This window comes from Myotis daubentonii, chromosome 2 (genome assembly GCF_963259705.1).
Source record: "Myotis daubentonii chromosome 2, mMyoDau2.1, whole genome shotgun sequence".
NCBI lineage: Eukaryota > Metazoa > Chordata > Mammalia > Chiroptera > Vespertilionidae > Myotis > Myotis daubentonii.
In genome coordinates, this window is record NC_081841.1 from 71992894 (window position 1) to 72019765 (window position 26872).

Sequence of the window (26872 nt, forward strand, 5' to 3'; positions counted from 1 at the left end):
ACCCCAGGACTCTGCAAAGACCATTCCTGCCATACCATGCAAAGGTGCCCTGCTTACCTTTGCTTATGGAATCCCACCCATTCTCCAAGGTCCAGCAGGAATGTCCCATCTTTCGATCTTCTTTGACATGCATCCCTCCAGATACAATAAACTTACCCTTTTCTGAAATACACTCAAATATTTTTCTTTTTTTGCAATTCATCTCATACTGTGTTGTGTCTTCTCCTCTCACTTGCGAGGTTTTGAGGTCCTGGAGGACAGGGACTGTGGCATTCCTATTTATATTCTACAGGATCCTGAGCACACTGCCTCACTCAATAAGCGTATGTTCAAGGAATACATTAGTTGCAATCTCCCTCTCTTCAAAGTGATTATTTATCACTAACGTACACCAATAAAGTAATAAGCTCTGTATCCCGGCCGAGTAGTCTTCAAGAATACAAAGTAATTGCCATGCGTGCAACTAATTTCTCTTTCTCTCTCCTGCAGTTATTACGTTAAGGGCCTGGCATAGGGAATGGGAGTGCCAAGCTATAGGGCACAGTCTTTTCTCTGCAGCTGTTTACTGTCTTTGAGACTGACACAAATGAAAGTGATTACAATGTAAAATGAAATAAATTTTAGCTAAGAACTTATATGAAAAAGATATCCCAAATAGAGAAATTACTGATCTATGGGTTTATACTTTTGTGGAATATTCTTTATGAAACCTTAAAGAGTTAGGTAGTAGTTTCCATCCTGATATCTCCCTGAACCTTAGTATAGTAAATATTATGATGGGTTTTCTTGAGCAAGTCTCAAAATTATAGAAATCTTGTAGAAATCACCTATTTATTCTCATAAAGCTATTCAGGCTGCCTGGTACCCAGTTTGTTTGATTGGGGCTGGGATTTTGAATCGTAAGTGAGTATGTTACCGTTGTAAATAATATATACTTGGTGAAAAATGTTTGGGATTCAGTGTGTGTGTGTGTGTGGGGGGGGGGAGGGGTATTTAATATTTACAATGAGTTATCCTGCATTAAGAGGTGTGATCCTTGTTATAAGCCACACATAGTTGGTGCCATGAATGTTGGCTACAAGATGACAGTTGGAGAGCCCATCTGGTATGAAGTGTTATGAAATAAGAATTTTTAAAATGTAGCTTTGGAAAGAAAAGGCCAGTTAAATACAGAAGAGTGCAAAGTACTCTGGAGAATTTAAAATGTTCGAGTGGGCAACACAAGCATATTTTTAAAAAGTAAGTAAATTACACAGGATAATAATAATAGAGGGTTCAGCGATATGTAGCTTTTATATGTTGAATATATTTCTAGGTTTTATTTCCTGTTAGTTAGCACTCTGCTCCAGCTGAACCGAGACAGGAAAACGGGTACATTCTTTATGATTAGAAAGGATTCTGTTGCCATTAGCCCATGCTAAATTGATAGTTTTTATAGCTCGACAAGAGACCAAGTCATCATTACCTGGAGGGAAATACCTAAATCATCCGAAGATGGCTGTTCTTCTCTGAAGGAAAGTTTGAGATGACTGCTTGAGTGCCAGAGTCTCACTCCTCAAGTGGTTTTGCTGTAGAATTGATTGTTCCCCCGTTGGGGTGGGTATATTTTATTACACTGGGGAGCTCGTGAAGGAAATTCCAGAGGCAGAGCTGACAAGTTCTAAAGGGAATTCTGATTTGGTCCCCAGACTGAATGATAGATGCTTATATCTTAGGGACCTATGCAAGTATGCAGAAGATAGGAAGAAGCAGAGAAAGAGCAAAGAGTACAAGATGTGGGAGAAACATCTATCAGAAGAGGCACGGAACTCTATGGCTTGGCCAGCTTATCTTTTATTGAGTTGTGAATATTAATTTGGGAGCAATTTTGGTGATGACTGAAAATTTTTATAATATTTCTTTAATGATGATTCATAGAGCCTGAGTATTGTATTGCATTAAAATCCCAGAATTCTAGAAAACACTTTTATTAACAATGGAAATGCCTAGACAGATGAGGCTATATATGGTCGGTATGATGCTCTTATAAAAAAATGAGTCACCTGGTAAGAATGAGTTACTGGAGAGTGAATTTGTAATGCCTATGCATTCGATGTATAAGTCATAAAAGGATTGCCCCCCTAAAACCAGGCTTTTTTAATATATTTAAACCTTTGCTGCTTATAATCCACCATGCCATAGTTAAGAACAATTTTGTGCAGATTGAAATATTCTCTTGAAAGCTTATTTATAATTTGCAAACAAATTTGTGGTCATCCAGGCTTAACCATCATTACTTGGAATGTTTCATATTGATTACATGTTCTGTAATATTTAGTAATTGTTCTCAAGGTAAAGTAGATTCTTAAATTAGTATTTTCCTGTATTACTCTAAATATTTATAGTGATGGCATGTTTTACTTGCATATGGATATATGGCTACAGCCAGCCTCTAAAAGAAATAGACAGGAAATAAGAATAATTAGTTTAATAAAATACTGATTGCTAACCCTCATATCATGGTTACTATTTTTCAGACCATGTTTTAAATGCCTTAAGATATTAATTCATTTAAGCTCAGAACAGCCATATTAAATTGGGATTGTTATTGCCTACACTTTACAAGTGAGAAAAGTGAGGAACATAGAGGTTAAATATTTTTTTTCCTGAGTTAATATGGCAAGTAGGTGTCAGAGCCAGGAGTTGAAACCAAACAATCTGATTGCTTGGTATGTCTGCTCTCTACTTCTATAGCTAAACTATTCTTGCTTGAGCCAGGGTTAGAGTAAGTAGCTATGTTACTAGAATGCTATATTTTAATATGATTATTTATTAACATGGGCATTCTCCCTTACTGGATTATGAACTTGTAAGTACCAAAGAATCATGTTTTATTAACTCTGTCATACATTGTGCTTAATACAATTTTTATTACGCCTGAATTACAGCTTATTATTACCCTGAGATATTCTGTCCAGAAGATTTCTATTTTGAAGTCATTCATTGGCCTGTGATTCACAAAGCAAAAAATGCAATTGTTACCAATTAGAGGAATACTGTATTCATGATTTTCTTATTTCTTAACTATTGTTAAGAATAAAGTAGCATGAGTGAGTCAAACTATATTTGTTTAATATAGGATACTTTTAGAATAATGTTACTTGGTTGAAAATCTTTTTTTTTCTTTTTTTTTAAATACTCTTTTCCCACAGGGTGCTGCTTTAATTAGAATGCTGGCAAATTTTATGGGCCATTCAGTATTTCAGAGGGGTTTGCAAGTAAGTAAAAAGCTTTTTATTTTCTCTTATCTTTTTCCTGTCCTCATATTTATTTTAAAGATTTCTCACAGCTTGAAAAATTGCCAATACAAAATTGCTGAATTTGATGGAAACCGTTAGGATGAGTAAGGTAAGCAGTATCTTCCCATATTACAAATGAAAGAGGTAAGATACTCACTATACCAACCGATAAAACTCAAACTGTTATACCATTTAGAATCTCTTTACTACACATTTTAAAATTGAAGTAATTTTCAAATATATCAGATCTTAAATAATCTACAAAAGATGTTTGAGTCTGCTTCCCTTTTCTTCCATTTAAAATTTTATATACAGTGAAAACAAACTAGGTTAGCCTTACAAAATATGTATTTGAGAAAATCTTAATTTCATTTTTCAAATTTGTGCCTTTTATGTTATTTTATTGTTGACATGTGTAGATTGCTAGTTGTTCCAAAGTTATTTAAATGTCTTTAAATTAGAAAATACAATACTTTAAATAAAGGGCAAAAATAAACCATTTTTATCTTACTGCATTTGGACTATGAAGTACGGAATCTAACAGTGGATTCTTAGAAAAGAAAGATTCTTAACTCTTAAAAGCAAACACAAACATAGAAAAATGTAACTTTTATTCCATTGCTTCTATTGCAGTAAATCATGTTCCTAGCAGCTGTGATTGATGAATTATTTATGATGCATTCTGCTACTTAGAAGTGTCCTTTAAAGTAAATTGATGTTCACCTGAAATACAATTATGCCAAGACAGAGAGAGCAATCAATCTTATCTGTTCTTAGTAAGCTTTTCATTTTGAAATTTAAATAAACTACATATGGGATCAGGTCATATTTTAATAGTCTAATTCTATCTTTACCCAAAATAAACTAAAAAAGAAAAATACAAGGCAAGAGTTAAACAAATTATGACAAAGCTACATATACTTTACACAACAAAGAAAAAAGTATACATTTCTTGAAGAATAATTTTCCTTAGGAAATATTTTTACAGATTTGCTCCAGCAGAGGTTGAAATTTACTTTAATCAGCTCTTTCTATTAGGGGCACCTTTAGAATAGCTGAGTTCCACTGAAGCTACTGACCAGGTGCTAAAGTCTCTATTCTAATCACATAGTTAGAAAATCCTTTTTCTCAAGGAGTGCCTTCCATGAATATAAACTTTCTGGACAAATGCCCTTCCTTATCCCCACTCTTTTGTTTTTCCCCATTGAAATTGTAGCATGACAGTTCCAGAAAATATCTAAGCTTTTTTAAGGCAACATAAATCAAATTGGATTTCCTGGTAGCAAGTTGATGTGAAATCATTTTCTGTATACAATTTTTATTGTTTCTCCTCATCTGTGTGTATGGATTTGTTTGGTAGATTGAATAACTATAGTTATATTATTTGGAAAGGATTATTGTCTTGCAGCATTATTCTTTATCCTGTCTTGCTTTCTATGGTATGCAAAATACATCAATTTTTAATTCACCCAATCCTAGTGACCCAGTCTGTTCAGTTTTATCTGAAACAGACTATTTGCCCTCTGACTCCCATATATTAAACTTTCATTTGAAGCTTGTGTTAATGTGTACCTTTATGCTCTGATACTTGATTTGGTTAATTTTCAACGGAGGGACTCTATGCTTGTCAACATTGCATTTCATTCGCCTTGTGACATCTCATTGATCAGAAGGATCTGTATCCTTCAGTACTTCCTCGCAGCTTTATTTATACTCATCACTCAAGCTGATTTAGTGTATCATCAGCAGTTGGATTAGTTTACAGTGGATCCCTATGTCTAGGTGATAAATTTATCATCTCTTGTGCATGAAGATGTATGGGATACATTTTGGAAATGACCTCCTGAACAGACACTTTATGTCATGGTGCTGAGTGGTCACAGAGTTGATATTAATATATTTCCCATCCACAAGTCTCCAGGGAGTCTTGGTTTTATAGTCTTGTTGAAAGAGCTAATCTGGACTGTCAGTGCTTACCTCTGCTGGAAAATCTATTAATTGTCTTTACATTAACCATGGCTGTTTCTGTGTTGACAAATGGAAGTTTATATTTGCAATCAGACTCAGGTTAGATTTACAGGTGTAAGCGATTCCAAATATTATGCCTTATTATATTTTTTTCTCTTTCTTCCTCCTTCTTTCCTTCTCTTTATTATTATCCATCCTTGTCCTTCTTGTCCTCCTTCTTCTTCCTCTTCTTTATCTTCTTCTTTCTTCTTTGTACTTGGTCCTTAGCTCTCATACTTCACACAGGAACAATAATAATGGTGTGTTATTTTCTCCTAACCTTTGTGTTATCTTACAAGTTTTGTATGCTTTTGACTCATGTTCTTTTGGGAACAAGGCAAAATTTTTTTACTAATGCAAACACAGAAAAATTATTTATGATAAATAATAAATATATAGGGTATCCCCAAAATGCATACACACTCTAATAGCTGATAACTCACTTAATTTTGAAAATGAACTGTATGTTAATAAACACTGACTTCATAATCATTCAAAGTGTATATACATTTTTGGGCCCATCCTGCATAATAAATATAAATAATAAATAATAAATTTAATATTTTATATATTAAATATAATAAAAATGATATACAGAAGTAGTAGCTTTTCAGGTGAGTTCACATGCTCATATTTAATTTGCAAAGTATCTGTGTATAGATTAAACTATATTTTTCTAACTTTTGTAATAATTTTATATTGGAAAATATATTTTAATTTTCAGATCGCACATATATTTCTCAGTAGGAGGGACTCAGAGACTTTTTGAAAAATGTTTTGCTCCTAATAGCCACATAATCCATTGGGTCAGCTATTAATAAGTCTAAAAAACAGTTTTATACTGAATAACCACAATTTTCTTTAGTCTGGTCTTCTTGATACATTTTTGTCTAATTCCCCTTGCTTCTTGAATTTTGTCTGATGCTTAAATCATTCAGTCTTGTGGAGTTTTTAAAAATAAATGACCTCAAAACATTTTTTAAATAGTGTATACATACATAAAAGCGTTATACTGGCTACCATTAGTAAATTAGTTTGTGTTTTGATGTTTAAATTGGAAGTAAGGTGTAGAACCAACAAAGCTTGAAACTTTGATTTTGTATGCCACTTATAAATAATATGTTTTTAAAACATAGAAATGTTTACATTTTTTGTAAACTGCACATATCTATTATCTAAATAATCCATTTCCCAAAATAATAACAGGCATATTTTGGGTGGCAAGAGGCAATGGAATGAGTAGGGACAAGTAACTCTAATTTCTGTTTCTTTTCTTTTCTTTTTTTTCTTTCTAATTTCTGTTTCTAATTAATGCAGGCTTTCTACAAGTAATTCAAACCTATCATGGTCTCGGACTTTATAGTTACAAAGTGCAAGAATTGGACAAAATACTCTTTAATATTTTTCCCACCTTTTAGATTCTCTGAATTTAAGATTTATTTGATACATTTTACTAGTTAGATAATTTAGATTTGATACTTTAATTATGGAAAGTATTTTAATTTGATTAAAAAATTTGTAACTTAGATGTGCAAATCTGAGTGATTCCCTGTTCTTGATTGATAAGTTAATCATCTGAATATTAAAACTATATGGATATATATATATATATATATATATATATATATATATATATATAACCCTTGAACAACAGGGGTTTGAAATGTGGGAGTCCCTTTTATATACAGATTTTAAAAATACCTGTACCATTTTGATCCATGGTTGGCAGTCCACAGATGTGGAGCATTGATTGTATGCATTGATCTATGCCATATATAGTGGACCTTAGCATCCAAAGATTTTGGTATCCATAGGGGTCCTGGAACCACCCCCATAGTTACTGAGGGCTGACTAAGTTTTGGGGGAGTCAAAGGTTACACATGGATTTTGACTCTGAGGGAGTTGGTGTCCCTAAACCCCACATTATTTTAATGGTCAGCTATAGCACTATATCTAGTTCAACCAAATCAGCATTTATTATTACTGAGAATTTTTGCTGGTAATATGTTTCTTCTGCCAGTATTAAGAAACAACTTATATTTCCTCTGCTTTTTAGTTACTTTTCCTATTTTGTGACACTTTATATTTTGTTACACTTTCATATTTTGCTCTGGGTAATTTACATGTTTGTTATTAAACTATAGTTATTTTCAATGACATTTTCTGAGAACTTACTTTTTGAAGTTCCTCAGTGATTTTCCGCATGTCTGTTGTCCTTACTAAGGTCAGGATTTCTACCTGTGTGCCTGAAATCTGCTGAAACTGATTCTGTTTATGGGTCTGACTACATTGGGGTGGTTAGAGGTTGGTCAGGAGGAGAACTGGCTTCGCCCTTGATGATGTCATTACAGGGGACTTAAATAAGAGCAACTGACTTTTTCAGAGACAAGAGCTGTTTTTGAAGGCAAGGAAAACAGTGGAATTTAGACTTTAAAGGTTTCCATTCTACTTCTTCATGTCCCACACTTTCTCAATCAATGTCCTAATTTTCACATAAGAGACCTAGTAAAGCCATAAAGTTTGCTGGAGTTCTGATTTTACCACTCAGAATTTCAACCTTAGTTTGAGCTTCAGTTATATTGATTCTAAGGCTAAAGGATTCACAACATCTTTTAGCATAGTTAGAGACCATCTCTGATTCCCTACCAATACCTGCAGCACTGAGATTACTGTACTCTTTTTGTAATCTCTCCAGTCTATTCTTGTTGCAGAAATAACTATTCTTGTTGCAGATTTTTTAATTCTCTATTCTCCTGTGTTGTAATATTGAAATAGTCATTTATTTTTCCCAAAGCCAATTCTTCAATTTAGGCAACTATAATAATTTAAGAATCTGTCTAGGCCTTGAAAACCATGGATTGCCAGGATTTTATTACCCATTGTCAATGCTTTTACCTCATTTAAATCTAATCAAGACAGGGAAACAATTGTAGATTTTCTTCTTGGAGGGTCTGTTCCCTGGAATATACCACTTCTGGTATGTAACACAGTAGACAAACCAAAACCATGCTAAGTACATCAAGCAGAAAGGTATCTAACAGAGTATGTGATTTTTATAAAACTGTTGGGAGGACTAGAAGAATAAAAATCAGGAAAGCCACTGCTAAACTTCAGAAATTCAAGAAATTTAAGTATCACAGGCAATTGATGTCCATATCCTCAGCTGCCTATCTGGATTCATAGCAAGGGAGTAGCTTACCTTGGCCTTTGCCAAAGCCCACATGCCTGCTCTTTGTTACCTGAGCAATGATGACTCCTTCTTTCATGCTTTCCATAGCGCGTATGTGTGCATTTCATGCGGAATTTAAACTTGGGCCGAACTATCAAAGGATTCCAGTAAATAGTGCTTTCAAGCCATACAATGCACAAGAGCGTAGAACACGGTGGGAATGGTGATGAATTGCTAACAGGCAATCTGACACACTTAATCTATCAATTTCCTCGTTCTATTGATTAAACCGTGTTGTATTATTTTTGTAGGTTGTCATATTAACATATGGAGATTTAAAATGTATTAATGCCTTTCTCTCTTTCTTGATATTTGTATTAAGACTAAGCAATACTTCTCAATCAATGTCCTAAGTTTCACATAAAAGACCTAATAAAGCCATAGAATTTTCTGGAGTTCTAGCCATAAAAATAGCTAGAGTAGATGTTTTCAACTGATTTCAGTAGTTTTATAAGAATTTATGATGGGAGAAATTAAGAAAATCAAACAATCAGTGACCATAATTCACTTCTTTTAGACTACAGCTCAGTTACCTGTCTTTTATAATCCCCAGTTTCCTCTTTGAATAAGTGAGTTGATTAAGTAGTGTCAGTACCAGATTTCAATTTTCTAAAGTTATTTCTCTCCTAAAATGAGGAAACAAAGAAGAAAAGATAAGGAACTTATTATTGTGAATAACTTTTAAAAAATAAATGTAAGAATTTCAAAGATTTTGTTTTCATAATCACAACTGTTGGTTCTATCTTCCTCATCTCCAGGTGGTCAGATCCTCCTGGGATATGGCAAATGTAGGGAGAAAAATCTACGCAGCAATTTGCTTAAGTTGCTTTTAATTTAAGACCAACTATACATAAGACATCTGGAGAGTAAACATATATTTTTCTAGTCCAAGCTTTTCTCCTAGCAATGATTCCAGTGAGTAAAGATGACTAAAAAAACAAAACAAATGCATGACACATTACCTGTAGGAAGAGTCGGCATGAAATGCAATAGGCAGGTCAGCAGTAACTCCCTCTGTATACAGGCTCAAATCACCCTTTTTATGCACAATGTCATTCTTACCTTTATCACCTCATATTTGTCTGTGGCATAAATATTTCCAAATTCCTTCCTATGTTATCCTGTAAAATAAAAGCTGTCAAGATTCCTTGGGGGCTTCACATCTGTTTAATAATACATTGTTTGAATATGATTTTCTTATCATATCACCAGCAGAAACAGATTCCTTACTGGCAGGACACTGGGATGGAGTATATGCAGTGGAACTGCATTTCTATCCTCTTTCCCACTTGGACAATCTTTAATGCCCAATGTTGTTGTTGACTTTCATTTTCTATATGGTTTCTAAAATAGAAATATACTGCAATTTTGCCATCCTTATTTTTTTCTGACTCTAGAAGTTCTTGATTATTTTTCACATCTCCCTGAAATCTCTCTTGCTCCCATGAATAAAAGTTTCCCCTGAATCCTCCTTTAATAAAAACTGTCCATTTCAAAGCATCTTTCAGCTATTCTTACATCTTTCATATCCTAGGGATGTTATGGTTTAAGTGCGTAAACATTAAATTTCACCTCTATGTAGCAATGCTTATGCATATAATCCATAAATTAGGATTTTCTTTTTAGTTTATTTTTTTATTGTTCATATTATTACAGATGTCCCCCATTTACCTCCCCTTACGCCTTACCTCCACCAAGCCCCTACCCCACCCCAGGCCTTCACCGCACTATTGTCTGTGTCCATGGGCTATGCATATACGCATATATGTTCTTTGGTTAATGTGTCTATCTGAGATCTGTCTATCTGTTCCAGTCATCTACGTTTCTGGACATTAAGTTCCAATAGCTCAAATCCTCATTACCTAAGTATTATAGGCTTATTTTTAAAGTAAGTGATTCATGTAATGATTCTTTTAGATAGAATTTTGTACATGACTTTGATCATTCTTATTTCATTTTTACTTGTTTTAATCTACCTAGTTACATATTTTTCTGGAAATAGAATAATAAAACTATATGAAATCCTCAGATAATATTGATTGGCTCAGTGGCCATTAAAAATAATTAGTGCATAGTACTATTGCTTTTTCTTTTCAAAGGAAACACTATTGTCTTAATGACTTGAGTTTAGCGATATCATTCTTCATGTTGTTATGATTCAACTCCAGGGAATTGAAATTATGAAGAAAGATCATTGTTAAGCTTGATATAAACTCAAAGCCTGAAATCCATGTCAGAAAATGAGTCACCTTTCTACTCAACCAATTAGGGTAATTCAATATCATCTAAACATGGTTGAATAAAGAACGATTTCTCTTGATTAATATTTAACTGCTCTTTTCCATAAGGTAACCTACAACAAGATGTTTGGTTCCAATTATCAGAGTGGAAATTGCTTATGCAAATCAATGTCAGGCAATGAGGTGTGGATAAAAAGCAAAATGGAAATATGATTATTATTGGTTTGTGCTCATAAAATTCTGATAGCCTGAAGGTAATGACAGGCACAAAGCCATAGGGATTATTAGTAGCAACAACATATTCAATAACTTGTGTTCCAATGAAAAGTTATATATTAACACGTATACACACGATTTTTATTTGGTAGCTACTGACTTAAATTTGTGAGTGTTTGCTCCCTTGAATGTAGGTTTCCAGATAAATGAAAAGTCAGAAAATAACAGAGGAACAGAGACAGCGTGTCAAAGTTAATTTCCTTTTGGAAGAGATAGTATTGTTTCATCCAGATAGTAACTGAATAATGTTTAATCTGAAATAAGTTACCATAGACAGATATTCTCAGATTTCTCCATGTTTTACATAAAGTGTTGTGCAGCTTTAGATATGCTATAGGTAAAAAAGGTTAAAACTTCATAAAACTTGCTGTGTTCATTCAATACTAAACAGGGGAGTGTGAAAGTAGGTTTACGGTTGTGAGTATGTGAAACACAGAGTTTATTCTTATATTATTTATTTATTATTGTATTATTTTCCATACAAGCAACTAAAAACCTACTTTTCCATACTTTGTATGGGAATAATGCTATCATTGTTGGTGTTTGGTCATGAATTTCACCTAATTATTATTTACTTTATTTAACACATAACTACACAGCTAAAATTAATACGCATGTTATAGAATAAAAAATATTTAAGGAAAGAGTTCATGGATGTGAGGATTAAGAATCGTATCTCTAATAAAAAACAAGTACTTTTAAATATTAAATAGCAAAACTATTTATAATCCTGAATCAGAGAGAAATTACTTTTATTCATCAGTTTCAATTAATTTGTTTATATACATCCACGGATTGAATCCTTATCATTTTGCCTTTGAATAAAATATCTTAAGCTGACCACTTTTTAAAAGAAATATATTTTATTGATTTTTTACAGAGAAGAAGGTAGAGGGATAGAGAGTTAGAAACATCGATGAAAGAGAAACATTGATCAGCTGCCTCCTGCAAACTCCCCGCTGGGAATGTGCCCGCAACCAAGGTACATGCCCTTGACTGGAATCAAACCTAGGACCCTTGAGTCTGCAGGCCGACGCTCTATCCACTGAGCCAAACCAGTTAGGGCAAACTGACCACTTTTAGCATTAATTGAAAAGTCTTTATTCTTGAAGACATGTATCTCTATTTGGTGCTTCTGTAGGTCATAACATGGGAGACCTTATACATTATATTTACTGGCTTTCTTTTACTTGTTTATTAAGGGCTCAAGAAATATTATGCATTTTAGCTAATAGGCTTGAGGCTATGAAATATTTTTTATAATTTTAAATGTATCTGTGAAATTATTAGACACATAGGCTGATGGGCAGATGTATCTTCATATTGATGAATATGTAAATGCATGCTGATCTTTCAATATGCACATACTTGGGTACACCTATCAGTGAACTGTCTCTCACTGTTTGCAGACAGTACCATTTAGTTAGATTGCTAGTTGAGAAGTACAATAAACTTGCCTCAGAGGCATTTTTCTCTAACTTATTTAGGCCTTGCATCAGCAGTTTTCCTTCTTTTCCTTTTTTAATTTATTTTTCTCCTTTTTTTATGTTTTCTTTTAGGAACATTCAAGTAATAGCCTAGAACTACATACTCAGCAATATTACCACTTTTGACACTAAAAAATATAAACCTTTCTAAGTTGATAGATTTTCCCCCCTAGTTACTCATATTTTCATATTTGTTTGGTAATTTTATTACATAGGTTAATATGAGTGAGATGGCATAGGTGTACCATAATATACTTAGTTTTTTTGTTTGTGAACACTAGAATGCTTTTTAGTTTTTGTTAAATAAACAACAGTGTAATACTCTTTTATCAATTTTCTTATTATATTTTTGGTTGTCTCTTTGATTATTAATTTTTCTTTCAAAATGTTAAGCCAATATATAATGGTAGAGATAAAACTTGAAAGTTCTCTTTTTATAATACATGAAGCAAACAGCATTGAGACTTACACATTTTAAAAATAAATTTCTTACAAATTTATTTTTTAAATTACCCTGTTATTTAAGTGTATATATTTTTATTAAAATGAGGTTGAACATTTTTTATATATTACCTTGCATTTCACCTATACTTGTCTGAGATATTTATTCATGTTATACCCATTTAAAAATGGATATTTTACTCATTTTTATAACTGTATAAATGATAATAAAAATAATGAACCTTAACATACTTACCACAAATTCTTTTTATCCTGTAATAGCTAAATGTCAAAATTATTAAGAAAAACCACATGTTATAAACTAGTAGTTTAACAGAAGTGTTGTAAATACCTATCGTAAGTAATATATTTGGAACCGATCTTGAAAAAGGTTCAAGTGCATTCAAAACTCCATTTTGACTTACCTCTGTGTTTCTGTCTACGGAAGAGAGAGCTCCGAGTTAGTATGATACACACAAAAAAATTTGATATCCATTTACAACCAGTCTCCTTTATTTACCTTTATTCCTTTGCTCAAGGTATCTCCATATGATTATTCTACAGATAATTTTTTCCCTTAAGAAGAATAACTCATTTTAGTGTGAAAATCTTTTCTTGATGCTTTGTGCTAGTAAACCAAAATTGTGATTTTTTTCCTTCTGTTTTCCCCTGTTTCATAGCTTTATTGTTGAAAGTATTACAAATGTCTCCTCCTCCCCCTACCCCCACCATTGACCCCCTCCACCCTGCTCAGGCCTTTCCTGCACTATTGTTTGTTCTTACCCCAGCTCTGCTTAACTTCATGTCTGCAGTCCACGTTGTTTATCCATCAGACATGTTCAATTACTCATTTATTCCACACATACTTATTGCATTCCTATTCTATGTAGGCACCATGTAAGCACCAGGTATTCAGGGCATTCTGCACATAACAAATATGGCCCTGATCTCATGAATCATATAATAGGATAAAGTTAACTTTGAATATGAAAAACAACTACATACATATTTATTTTTATTTTTTTAATTTTTTTAAAAAATATATTTTATTGATTTTTTATAGAGAGGAAGGGAGAGGGATAGAGAGTTAGAAACATCGATGAGAGAGAAACATCGATCAGCTGCCTCCTGCATGCCTCCTACTGGGGATATGCCCGCAACCAAGGTACATGCCCTTGACCAGAATCGAACCTGGGACCCTTCAGTCTGCAGGCCAACACTCTATCCACTGAGCCAAACCGGTCAGGGCTACATATTTATTAAATATAATAAATGCTAGGGAGAAAAACAGTAAGATGCTCTGTGAGACCATTTAGGTGGGTGGGTAGGGGAACTTTAGTTGGGTGTTTAGGAGATCTCTCTTGGGAAGAAGCTTGTATAATTAGGTCTGAGGATGGGGAAGAGCTGGGTGAGGAGTGGAGCATTCAAGGAAGATGGAAGGGCTTGTGCAAAGGGCTGAGACAAAGAACTGAACATTTCCAGTGTATTTAAAATAAAATTTCCAGCTGTGGATGAAGAGGCTCAGTAAAGACAAGGGAGGAGAGAGCATTAGAGGCAGGAGCCAATCAGTAGTGCTGAAGAAGACTGTGTTAGAAGGCTGGGTTTTATTGTGAGTGCCATGGGATGTTATTAAATAGTATAAAACTGGAATGTGACATGGTTCTATTTATATTTAAAGCAGTTACCTGGCTATTTGTATTAATGCATTAGGATCGGGGCACACAGAATCCCCAGAGGGGAATCAGGTAATAAAATTTGGAAGATATGTCAATATTGAGATAAGAGATGATGGAGGTTTAGTCAGTAGCTATACAGAGACATGGGTGGATTCAAAATGTTTTTGAAGGTAGAATTAAATGGACCCAAGGGAAGATTGGGTGAAGAATGTGGTATGAGAAGTGAGGAAGAAAAGGTACCCAAGAATGATTCCGAGGTTTCTGGGTTGAAGGCGTGGGACCAAAACCTGAAAGGCTGTAGCAGTTAGAAGTTGAGGAAAGGAAAGGGGCCTGCAAAAGAGTCTGAGGTAGAACAGCTGGAGGCTCAGGCAGAATACCCAGGGCGTGGTGTCGCTCATGTCAAGAGAAAAGCTTATTTAAAGAATCAGAAAATGATCGATGAGGTTAAGTGCAACTGAGAAGCAGAGCAGGATAAAGACAGGAGTGTTCCGTTGGCAGCTGGCAAATGTATTGATTTCAGTGGAAGAATGAATAGAAAAATGCTTAAGTGAATACAGTGTATGTAAAATAAAATTTAAAGAAGTTGGCCAAGAAAGTGGATCAGAAAAACAGGGTGGATAGAGGTAGATAAGGGTTAAGGAACCTTCCCTCTTGTTTTTAAAGATGGGAGACAGTTGTACTAGTCTTAGGCCCAGCTAGAGAAGGAGTGAGGAGAAGGAGAGTCGGATAACTCTGGAGAAGACATAATTAGGACATTGGTCCTTGAGAAGGTAAAAGGAATGGTTTTTGACAGGAGATACACTCCCAGTTAATTTGGAGATTTGTAAATGGGAAAATGAGGAAGTTACTTTCTGATGAATTCTATTTTTTTCAGTGCAGTGTCCCTTGAAGAAAGGTCAGTAGCTGAAAGTGAGGTAATGCTGGCTGGTAGAGAGATTTGAAGATTGAAGAGTGGTTAGGAAGAGTAGAAAGGCATGGCAGTATTGAGTGCCTATTTGAGTTTGGTGATTATACATTTGTAATGAAATTAAACTGCCCTATTGCATTATTTTCTCCTGTGATGCTCAGCTGCGCAGGTTTGGAGGAGGCAAACACTTGAATTCATCCATAATTGGGGTTTTGCCAGCTCTGATAATTGGACAGAGCTGCAAAGGAGAAGAGGCTGTTTGCTAGGAATTAAGATGAACTATGAACTATAAGCTGAATAATCAGAAAAACAAAGACAGAAAGGATCTGGAAGAAAAATATTAATGTTACCAGTAAATAATAAATTAACAAGTATATATATATATAATTTTAGCACTGAATAAAGCAAACCCATATGCTCCTGAGCATATAGGAAATTTAATCTGCCTGTATTGAATTCTCTTATGTCATGGCCATTAATATGAGAATATTTCTGGGAACTTTTCTCAATCCAAAACATATGGTAAAGAGCCCTCTGTTCCAATCCTCACTGATAGGCAGTCATATTGATTTCATGAAGGGGGCTGATGAGTGAACTGGAAAGAAGTAAGATAGTGCATATCGCTTGAGTGTTTAGTCTTTATCTTGTCCAAGCCTTGCCTTTCTGGTTACTTGAATATTAGTGTCTTTATTGCTCTGTTACTAAATCAGGAATGGCTATTTTGTTCTGAAGAGTCTGATAAGTCTCCCATTCCATGAGCAATAGTGCCCCTAGTCCATCACATCTCTTTGAAACACAAGGTGCTACACCCCACAACTGGCAGAGCCCTCCAACTCTCCCCCCCCCCTGATTTGGGTGGGATACAGTTTCTAAGATTTCCTCAAGTCTGAAGAAGGGTTGGTCTCAATTTCTTGCATTTTTACTTTTTCAAAAATTGATTTGATTTCTCCCCACACCTCAAGTTCATATAATTTCCCTTCTTTGGGCTTCTAGAAAAGTTTGGCTTCTCTTGGAGGTAAGGTTGAAGATGAAGATGCTGACTCAACTCCCCCCGCACCCTCCCCTTGAGCTTGGTCTTAAAATAACTAGAATTTTTTGGGTTCTTTGTGTGGCGGGTATTTTTCTAAGTGCTTCACTTGTTTTATGTCATTTTCTGTGAACATTTTTCTCAAGTGCTATGTTATCTACTCTTTCTAGTTGAAGAAATTAAGGGTTAACAAAAATAGATACCTTACCCAAGATCACAGGGCTTCTTAGCGTCATGTAGGGCGCAGCTATAGGGTTAAGCCTCAGACTGACCTGTTGGCAAAGCCACAAACAAGTCCCAGCTTAGAGGGCACAGTCCTCTTAGCATAATTAGGCTTGACCTTATGATGCCCCTGTATCTTATCTGGGTAGCTAATGGGCTGTTGGAGATGTAGCAAGTGCTGCCAAAACAAGTAACTATGGTGAACATTGTAATTATGGTGACTAAGGTGACCACTACCTTGTTTACCTCTGGCTATAAAATAAAGGCTCAGCTTGCCTCTGGATCTCTCTCTGTGGCCTCAGCGAGGCACAAGAAGATCCACCTAAAGGACCCAGCCTATTCTCTTTGTCTCTCATTTCTTCATCCATTCGCCGCCCTCACTCAGGCTTTCAAAGCCTTGCCTGAGCTGGCTCGGCACAGGGTCAGCCTGAATCCTTTAGCTTTTCTGAATATACGCACCACTTCTTTCTCAATTGAGTTGCATGTTCTTCTCAACTAGTCCTCAGCACGGGGGCTGAGGAAAGAAGGAGTGGGAGTGGGGAACTTCTTGTACGTGCCCTGCAGTCAGCGGGCATCTTCACTTATAAGAGGCAGTGTATTTTTACCAGCTAGAATATAATTTACCTATTTTGTGAGCATGCCGTGGTCAAAGCCCCTTTACCAGGGCATTTGGAAAAAGCAATTCACAAACTTCAGTTTCACCAATAGAGTCACTTTATGTCTCAGGAATATTTTGAGCTAGCAGCAGAAGTGAGAGGTGGGGATATTTTAGTGCCCCAGAACACTCCTATAGACTTACATGCACAGTATTTCACTGACAGGCATAGGACCCTGTCAGGTTGTTCTGGAAGAGAATACAAATTCAACAGTGGCAATATCTCGCCTCTGGTGACGCTCCTGCGTGTTGCAGCATTGATGGCAAGATCTGTAATTACTAAATAAGAGTTATGTGAAAAAAAAACAAAAAAACAAAACTGATGTGAGAGTATGCCATTGCCTTTAACTTAAGACAAAAAATCTTTCACGTGCTAACAGCTAAATTAAAAAATTAATTTTTGACTTCGATTTTTTTATTACCTGGTGTATTTAGCAACACCTTAAGAAAATCTACTGATTTTATAAAATTTGCACTCATTAGGTGGAGAAATGGATTTTTAAACCATGTAAAATGACTTTTTGTTCCTAGAGAAATATCTGAATATAGCTATATCTAAGTAAGCAACTTCTAAAAGTCAATTTAGGTTAAATATACATTTAAAAATAGAAATAAAAATGGCATGCAAACAATGATATAACTGACTTTTCAACTATTTTTGTTTTATCCATTCAAATAACTTTCTTTTATAAATTTCACCTCTTTTTTATTGTGTCTGATGTCCAGAAACTCCCATACCTCAAAAAATTTGTCATTGTTCCTATTTTACTGGGTTTCTTACTTGGAAACGTGTTATAATTTAATAATAAATGTCAAATAATTATTTATATCTCTTTATACTTAGTTCTTATCTAATAGAATGAAAATTTAAATATTCATTTATTTTGCATAGTGCTTTTTAAATATTTTCTTTGCATTTTTACTTAATCTCATAATCTCCAAATAGTCTTCAGGTATCTAGCAAAATAATATATTGACCTGTAGTTTAGCTTTTTTGAGTTAGTTGTTTATCTGTCATTGTTTTAGTCTCCTTGCTTCTATTTCTGAAGGTCAGGGAATATGGAAACATGCTCTGAAGTGCATGGGCCGGGCTGCACATGGGTTTTATCCAATCCTTGTGTGACATTGATGTAATCTGGTAGCTTTTAACCTGCTTTTGTTGTCCACGAATTTCTGTAATAATATACACACAAACATTTAATTTGAGAGCTTATGGTTCTCAGTTTAAAAACTACTCTAAGAGCTTTAAGACAAAAATTTAGCATGGTTTTGTTTTCATTGTTACTCACATGCATTCCTGTCTGTGGAGCTTTCATTCCTTTTTCTCCAACCTCCTTGTCTACCTCTCTTTTTAAATTTAAGTATCTACCTCTATTTCCAATACTTACTGTTCATAGTACATTGAAAACAGAGTGGATTTACTAAATAGAACTAGGTGTTCTTTCTTTTTCATTTCGTAAAAGTTGTGAGAAATAATTTCTATTTTTCTTTCTGGGGTTAACTAAAATTTAAAATGTCTTTATTTTGTGTATATCAATCATTAGTGTTGTATAAGTTGGAGTTTGGGTGGTGCAAGCAACAGAAACAAACTAGTTAAATTAAGCAGGAAGAAATTTATTGGCAGGATGTAGGGTAGCTCTTGGAATCACTGGGAAGACTGGAGGATCAGGCTTAGAAAACAGATAATAAGAACTAAGGGAGACTCTGAGTTTAAGAAATGCAGCCAAGCTTGTGCCACAGGCTGGTTGGTTCACTTGTACCATCAGCGCGGCTGGTTACCCCTGGAACCTCACTGTCAGCATCATAGGGAACAATCTTTCAACTATTCCTATTTCTTGGATCCTGTAGGGTTCATAGTCCCAATGGGAATGTTGACTTCTCTGAGGCTAGGGGACATGCCAATGCTATAGCCAGGGAGAGTGGAGAGGGAATATTTAGAACTAGAGGCCCGATGCACGAAAATTCGTGCACTCGGGGTTGGGGGTGTCCCTCAGCCTTGCCTGTGCCCTCTTGCAGACCAGGAGCCCTTGGGGGATGTCCAGGGAGCAGGCCTAACCCACAGTCTGGCCTCCCTCTGTGGGAGGTGACCCGTGGCACCTACCTTGGCTGGCCTGGTGCCACCTGCCCACCAGACCTGCCCCCTGTTTGGTAGATTTGCATATTAGGCTTTTATTATATAGGATTCTGGTCCTTTCATTTCAAGTGAGAGGCAGAACCCTCACTTTCTTCCAAGAATCCATGGTGAGTTATTGCCTCATATAAAAGTGGTGTTTAAATGCTGGAAAGCCAACAGAGTGAAATACACCGACTACAAAATTTTTGAGGAACTTTTATTCTTAACAGAAAGAAACAATATTTCACACCCCTGCTTCAACCTCCTTGTCACATAGTCAGAGAAATCAATGTCCGACTATACCTGGCATTTCCTAGACTAGTCTTACAAGTAGAACGGACCCTGCTTCCCAGCATCACTGAGGCCCAGAGTTGCATCTCCTTGGAGAAAAGTGTAGGTGGTTTACCCATAAGCTAGTCTCCTCTTCTTTCTGATTTTGTTCAGGTTCTCACCCTCTATTATACAACCACATACTTCACAGGACTGGGTCTCCTGCCTTCTGTTGGCCCAACACAGGTCTTCCTAATACTTCATGAACAGATTTCTGTTAGAGCACATGATGCCCTTCTGAAACATGGGAAACATGGGAAGTTTGATGCAGCATTCGAGGGAAAGTTTTCTTAATTCTTAAAATGAGATTCCCAGGAAGAAATTCCATCTTTCCTCTGCCCTAGGCCAGGTCTGAGTGTGGGTCAGCATTGCTATAGCCTGCCTTTTATGTATGAGAATATGCTGTTGCTTAATATGCTTTTCACTTTTAAGGACCATTGATTATGCCCCTTAAGAATATCTTAGGGGTCATCTTTGTTTTATTCTTTTCAACAATTCTGTTGTTTGTTAAATATTTTGTGTAGCAAACACACAATTTTTTAGTTAATATTAAAACATTCTTCTACTTTATATCAAAATGTCAATTCTCCAAAATGTTGATTGACTTTCATACATATAATATAAACAAATTTCTCTTTTTGATTCTTAACTCCAGCTACTTCCATATTCATTGTAGATTTGAAAGGAAATTGAAATCTTATCTAATCATACACCAAATGTTTGACTTCAACTTGTCAAGTGGTTATTGTACCAAGACTTCTGAATTTTCGGTCACAGAAACCTTTCTCCTCAAATCACATCCCAGTATTTGCAGTTGTTCTCCATAACCTTTTTGCCATCACTATTTCCCCAGCACCCAGAAAGCTCCATGAGCCATACATTTTGTGTAATGAATAAATACATAAATGATTGATTATCAAAAGACCATGTTCACGATTCTCTAAGTTATTTTGTAATTCTACAAAGACAAAGCAAAATTTCCTTAATTTAAAATATGACTCTTTTTCATTAGTTATTTTAGCAAGAGGAAGGCTAAAATAACTAATGAAAACATTTGGGGCTTTTTGGGGAGAAAAAAAAGTTGACCTAGGTAGAGTTCCAATAACACCCAAACATTGGGACTGCTGGGAATCCAAGAAGACATGCTGTTGCCCTTAATATTGAGGTGGGTAAGTGGGAGTTGTTTCCTGTGTCCAGGGAGTTGCCATTTCAGCTTGCAGTGTGAATTTGCACTTCATTCTGGATTGGCGAGGGAACTAAGAGATCCACTTGATGATCAATATTGGGTCAAGGTCAACTCATACCATGAACAGTGGTGTTATTAGGATCTGTCATAGAAGAGAATTATGTAGCTATATATTGAACTCTCAAGGTCCATGTAGTATTCCGTTGTTCCCTATTTTGGTTTATCCTAGTAGCACTGTTCATAAACTGAAACCAATCATAGTTCTAATTTTAATACTCTTTATTATAGCATCACTAAAATAAAATTCAAATTTATGTTTCATAATTCCCAATGTTCTCAAATGTATTCATGTAACTGCTGCAAAAGCATAAAAGATAATTCTGACAATGAAGTCTGAAATGATTTATTTTAATCCAGGCCCCTGGGTTCAAATTGAAAATTCCTTCTATGGCACATTCAAAGTCAATATTGAGATTCAGATTGGGTATTCAGAGATGTGTTTTTTCAACAAAGTTATCCACAGTGCCTGAAGATGATGATGTATTTGCGGTTGGAAGCTAGTGTTGGGCATTGCATCGCTAGGAGTCTGATTAGGTGGGAGTGGCTGTTTGCTGGGCTGTGAGTTTCCAACAAGGCTGAATATGTCACAGGTGCTATAATTTGTATTTCAGAAAATTTGCTTTCTCAACTTTATCCCCAAAGTATTCCACTCTAAATAAAGTACTGTAAGGAGTCAGCATTTTTTTTTTTAATTTCAGTACTGTGATGTAAATTAGGATTTTGTCTACCACCTACATCTAGAAGAGATGATGGAATTTCAAATGAAGGAAGGGACTCTCCGTTTTATAAAATAAAACACTGTTTCCTACTTTGGATTCAGAAAAAAACATAATGCCAAGGAGCCATAACTAAATAGCGCATTCACAGTGACATAAACCATGCTTCACAGAAGAGAGCAGACATGAATCAGATGGAAAGTGTGTAGGTTTAACTTCACATGATTGAAAATGGGAAATGGGAAATCCAAGCCCCAGAATATCAAATAAATGTAGGATTGACTTTTTCTTGTTAAATGTTAGTATGTGTTTCAGACTCATGGAAATAAGTATGTATCATTCTGTATTAGGCAGCCTGCTCTTTGCAGAAAGACTAGGGAACTTGACAGGTTGTGAAGATAATCATCCCTCTTTTCACAAAGCAGTTCCTCTTCACATCTGCTTGTATCAATCAGGTTCTATTTTATTTTATTTTAAATATATTTTTATTAATTTCAGACAGGAAGTGGGAAGGAGAGAGAGCTAGAAACATCAATGATGAGAAAGAATCTTGGATTGGCTGCCTCTTACATGCCCCCTACTGGGAATTGAGCCCAAAACCCAGGCATGTGCCCTAACAGGGAATTGACTCATTGAATCATGACCTCCTGGTTCATAGGTGGACGCTCAACCACTGAGCCACACTGGATGGGCTCTTTTTTATTTTTTATTCCGTAAAACAAAAATGATTTTTTTAGCACTTGAACATGAAAGCCTTATAAGAAAGTTTTACCTAATATATTTCACTGAAGGTATAGTTTCTTCAAAATTGCCCAAAGTTGACTTGCTAAATTAGAGGAAGATCTTTGAACCTGGAAATCCATAAAGAGAGATCAGGCCTATGAAAATAATTTTAAGAGATTAATAATTTTTAAGATATTGTTTAATGACTTAATTAAGAAGTATACTGTAGTTAAATAATTTTGGGATATTTAAAAATGAAATTCTTCATCTTTCTGCATGTCTTTCTTGTTAATGCAATTCCAACAAATGAAAATGATTAATTGAATTGAGAAATGAATGTGTTTACTGAAAATTGCTTAGCCTTTGAATTGTAATTACATTTTTGCATTCTTTGTAGGATTATTTAACCATTCATAAATATGGCAATGCAGCCAGAAATGATCTCTGGAATACACTTTCAGAGGTAACGTATAGGAAGCTTGGATACCAATACCTCTTCTTGAATACTTGAATTGAGTTTATAAGTCACTGACAATTTTTTTATACTTCTCATATTGCTTTTTTGTTTAATTTTGATATGTATTATATATATATTTTTTAAAGAGAATAGTATTTAAAATTACTTAAACTATAAATGATAGTAAAATATGTCTTGCCTACTTTCAAACATGTCAATACTTCTGAAATATAATTTTAATATGGTGTTAGAAATATTGGCATTTTAAAGAAATTGTTTTTTATATGTAAATGAATAAGAAATATTTAAATTTGATACTGGACATACTGGACATACTTAATGATCGTGCCAGTACTTCCTTTACCAATAAAATGTTTTATCTTCCATTAAGTAAAACATATATTTATACATATATATGTATATATATATTTATACATATATATACATATATATGTATATATGCATGAAGGTAAGTTAAGGCAAGAAGATTAATTTTACTAACATTATACTAGCTTCACTGATTTTAAATGTTTTCATATTTAGGTAAATCATAAAGGTAAAAATGAAAATGGTTGAATGATAATTATAATTCATGTTTATAAAACTAATTTATACCAATTTGGTTATAAAGGCTTTAAAAAGGAATGGGAAATATGTAAATATACAAGAAGTAATGGACCAGTGGACACTCCAGATGGGTTATCCTGTTATCACCATCTTGGGAAATACCACAGCAGAAAATTGGATAATAATTACCCAACAACATTTTATTTATGACATCAGTGCTAAAACTAGAGCACTTGCACTTCAAAATAACAGGTACAATACTTCTTTTACATGAAAAAATTGTCTTTATTATTAAGTTTCACTTTGCATTTTTCATATTTTAAAAAGCATTGATGACAGTATTCTGAAATGTTATAAGCAAAATATACTTTGATTTCTTTATTTACATATGGTATTTTCATTTTGCTTCTGATTTTACTCCCCTGTCCAGATATTTTAAGCATCAAGATGATAGCTCACCAAAGTTACTTTGTTTAGGAAGACAAAATTTAAATTATCATGATGATTTTTAAAAATGTGTGATTATTTCCTTTTCCCTGGAAATGTTTTGAATTAAATTCAAAAAGATGCATTGAAGTGAATTAAATGGAAGTGAGCAAACTGTGATTAATAAAATAGATGAAAACAGAAGCTAACAATCCAGAAAGACTAATTAAAATAAATAAGAAAAAACAAAACCCACTAGACTAAATAATGTCTGACCTAAAGAAACTCAAACTTGATTCACTTCTAAATAGTCTAAGTATCAATGCAACTTAGTATCGAAATACGTTCTTTTCCTTCATTTTTAGTGTTTCAAACCACTAAAAAGACAACATACATAGAATTTTTTTATTAAAAATTATTTTAGTGTTGACATTATCCCCCCTTCAATATTTGATTCTTGATACTTAAACTTTCTTTTGTAATTCTCCTTTAATTACTGATGATTCAGCACCAAGTGTTTTTTTTTTCTTTACATTTTCTCAGTGTTTTGTGTCTTATTAAGGGTGAGCCCAGGAAAGATCGTAGACCTTTACACTCAATTTCATTTTTTATTAGGTGCCCTGAAAAGAGGTTGGAGGGACAGGGAGGGATGGAGGTAAAAAATTAATTAATAAAATGAGGTGTCTGGATGAGGTTGGTCATGCTGTCTTCTATTACCTTGGAATATTAAGAGTCTGGCTTTACCACCCACTTGAATCTAGAAGACATGCAGCGTGGGTTAAGTCTCCTTGGTTATGACTAAGAAGAACAGAAATCATTCTCAAGTCGCCTAGCTCCAAGATGGGCTGCAGCAGAAGTGATTGAGAAATTTATCAATGCTTCTTCTGGTGACTAAATTTGGAATCCCATCTAGAAAAACATTGTCTTAAATCTCCTACCTAATATGTATATTGGCCTCCAACAAATGGCCTTGCAGTCCAACTAGACCTGCGGAATATGTATTACCCGTCACACTGTCAGGGTCTGACTCTGTCAATTCTTCATCCAGCCTGGATTCCTCATGGCGAACATGTACTGGTTCTGATCACCCCCTGTCTGGCTCCCGGGTAAAACTGCTTAGGCATAGAGCCTGGGCCTGCCAGAAGTGCATAAAAACTACTTGACTGTGACAACATTAGAGAGACTCAGCTATGCCTTTGAGAACGATCAGTCTGATACAAGCGTCACTGGTGCAGAAAAACAAAAAGGACACGCAGATGACAGGACACATTTTGAACAAAAATACTCTGTCAACCTATATAACATGCATCAGATGTATCAGCCATGAGTCTGACTCTTTAAAGGAAAAATTTCTCCCAGGCTATAGAACTTTATGGGACATCTATAGAGCTCTGCTTGTGCTTGAGTTATGAAGTCATACAGATAGATGATTGTGAACCCTAAGAACTTGGCATATAAAACATTTAGAGTAAGGTAATGCGTGGCATCCTATTAATCTAAAAAATTATTTTCTATTTTGAAATAATAGGGCTTGCAGTTAAAATTTAGAATTCAATTTTATATTATAGATAATTTAATTCACTATAACATCATGGTCGAAACTTTAATACCAATTTTATCTGCCCTTTCCATATAGCCTTTCTAGATCTTTACTATTCAATGCAAAAAGTTGATGTAATAACACATAGTGTTTCTCTCTGCCTTAAATCCTGTTATTTGTGGATATTTTCTGAGCCAGTATAATCAATTCTGTATCTTGAATTTTACAGAAGACACTAGAATATCTGCAACATGCCTAGGGCAGTTTTAATGTCTATAGTAATTATAATTTTATATGGAATAGCTATAGTACAGCACAGAAAGATCTTTACATAACTAATGATTGCACAGTTAGTTGATACGTAAAAGTGAGTAAAACACTTGCTGGAATTTTGGTATTTGTGAAGTTGTGAATTTATATGACTTTTGTATAGCTTTTTGGCATATACACTAACACTTCACTAATATCAGTACCATTCTTTACTATTTAATACTTATTTATTAAATTGATTGGGGTGGCACTGGTCAACATGAACATTTAGGTTTCAGGTGTGGGTTTCTATGTTACAAGGTCTGTATATTGCACCATGTGCCCACCACCCAAAGTCAAATCTTCTTTTGTCACCAATTTTGAAAATATTTCTCACTCAAGCTAAATATGTGCATATTCTTTTCTACCTTAACCTAATCATCAGAATAATCATTGCTTTATTATAAAAAAATGTGAATTACTGATGAAGAGAGATAGTCCCAGGGACTATTTAAGAAAAAAAAATCTTGGAAGTCTTTTGAAATAAATTTTTTCTAGTGTTTTTGCATGTTTTTTTCCCTACATAAAATGAGATGACTAAAATTTAAGTTAAACTTAAACGTCTGGGTCCCAATGTAACTTCGCAAGTACTTTTTTCTTGTCTCTTTCTATACATAAACCACTGCAGTCTTAGATTTCTTTTATTTTTTGAGATTAAGTCTCATTATTTTATTTTTCTATCAACGTTTACTTTCAATATTATTTTGTGTTGGTTTCAGGTATACAGCTTAGTGTAACATACTTTACATTGTCTTAGATTTCTTTACAGCACACTACATAGAGCTCTTCACTCAACAGTGTTCCCTGTCTTCCAGATTTTTAAGTTGTAATCATAAAATAACATAATTTACCATGAAATTTGTAAAAAGACTAAATACTTGTTGTTTGGAAAGTTATGAAAAATCACATTTGGTATTTGATAGCACGGCAATCAGAAATGAATACAAATTTCAGATATGCTTAGTAATTTATAGATTTTTATTTTGTCTTTGTGACAAAA

The 26872-nt window shown here is 34.5% G+C and overlaps 1 protein-coding gene across 1 annotated transcript in view; it reads left to right on the forward strand.

Moving 5' to 3' along the window:
- The window catches only part of TRHDE (thyrotropin releasing hormone degrading enzyme), a 394910-nt gene that overhangs the window by 261816 nt on the left and 106222 nt on the right, over positions 1-26872 (forward strand). The window contains exons 7-9 of the mRNA XM_059683656.1: positions 3192-3257; positions 22971-23036; positions 23662-23849. Coding sequence (XP_059539639.1) covers positions 3192-3257; positions 22971-23036; positions 23662-23849 — 320 coding nt within the window. The remainder of the gene's footprint in view (positions 1-3191; positions 3258-22970; positions 23037-23661; positions 23850-26872) is intronic.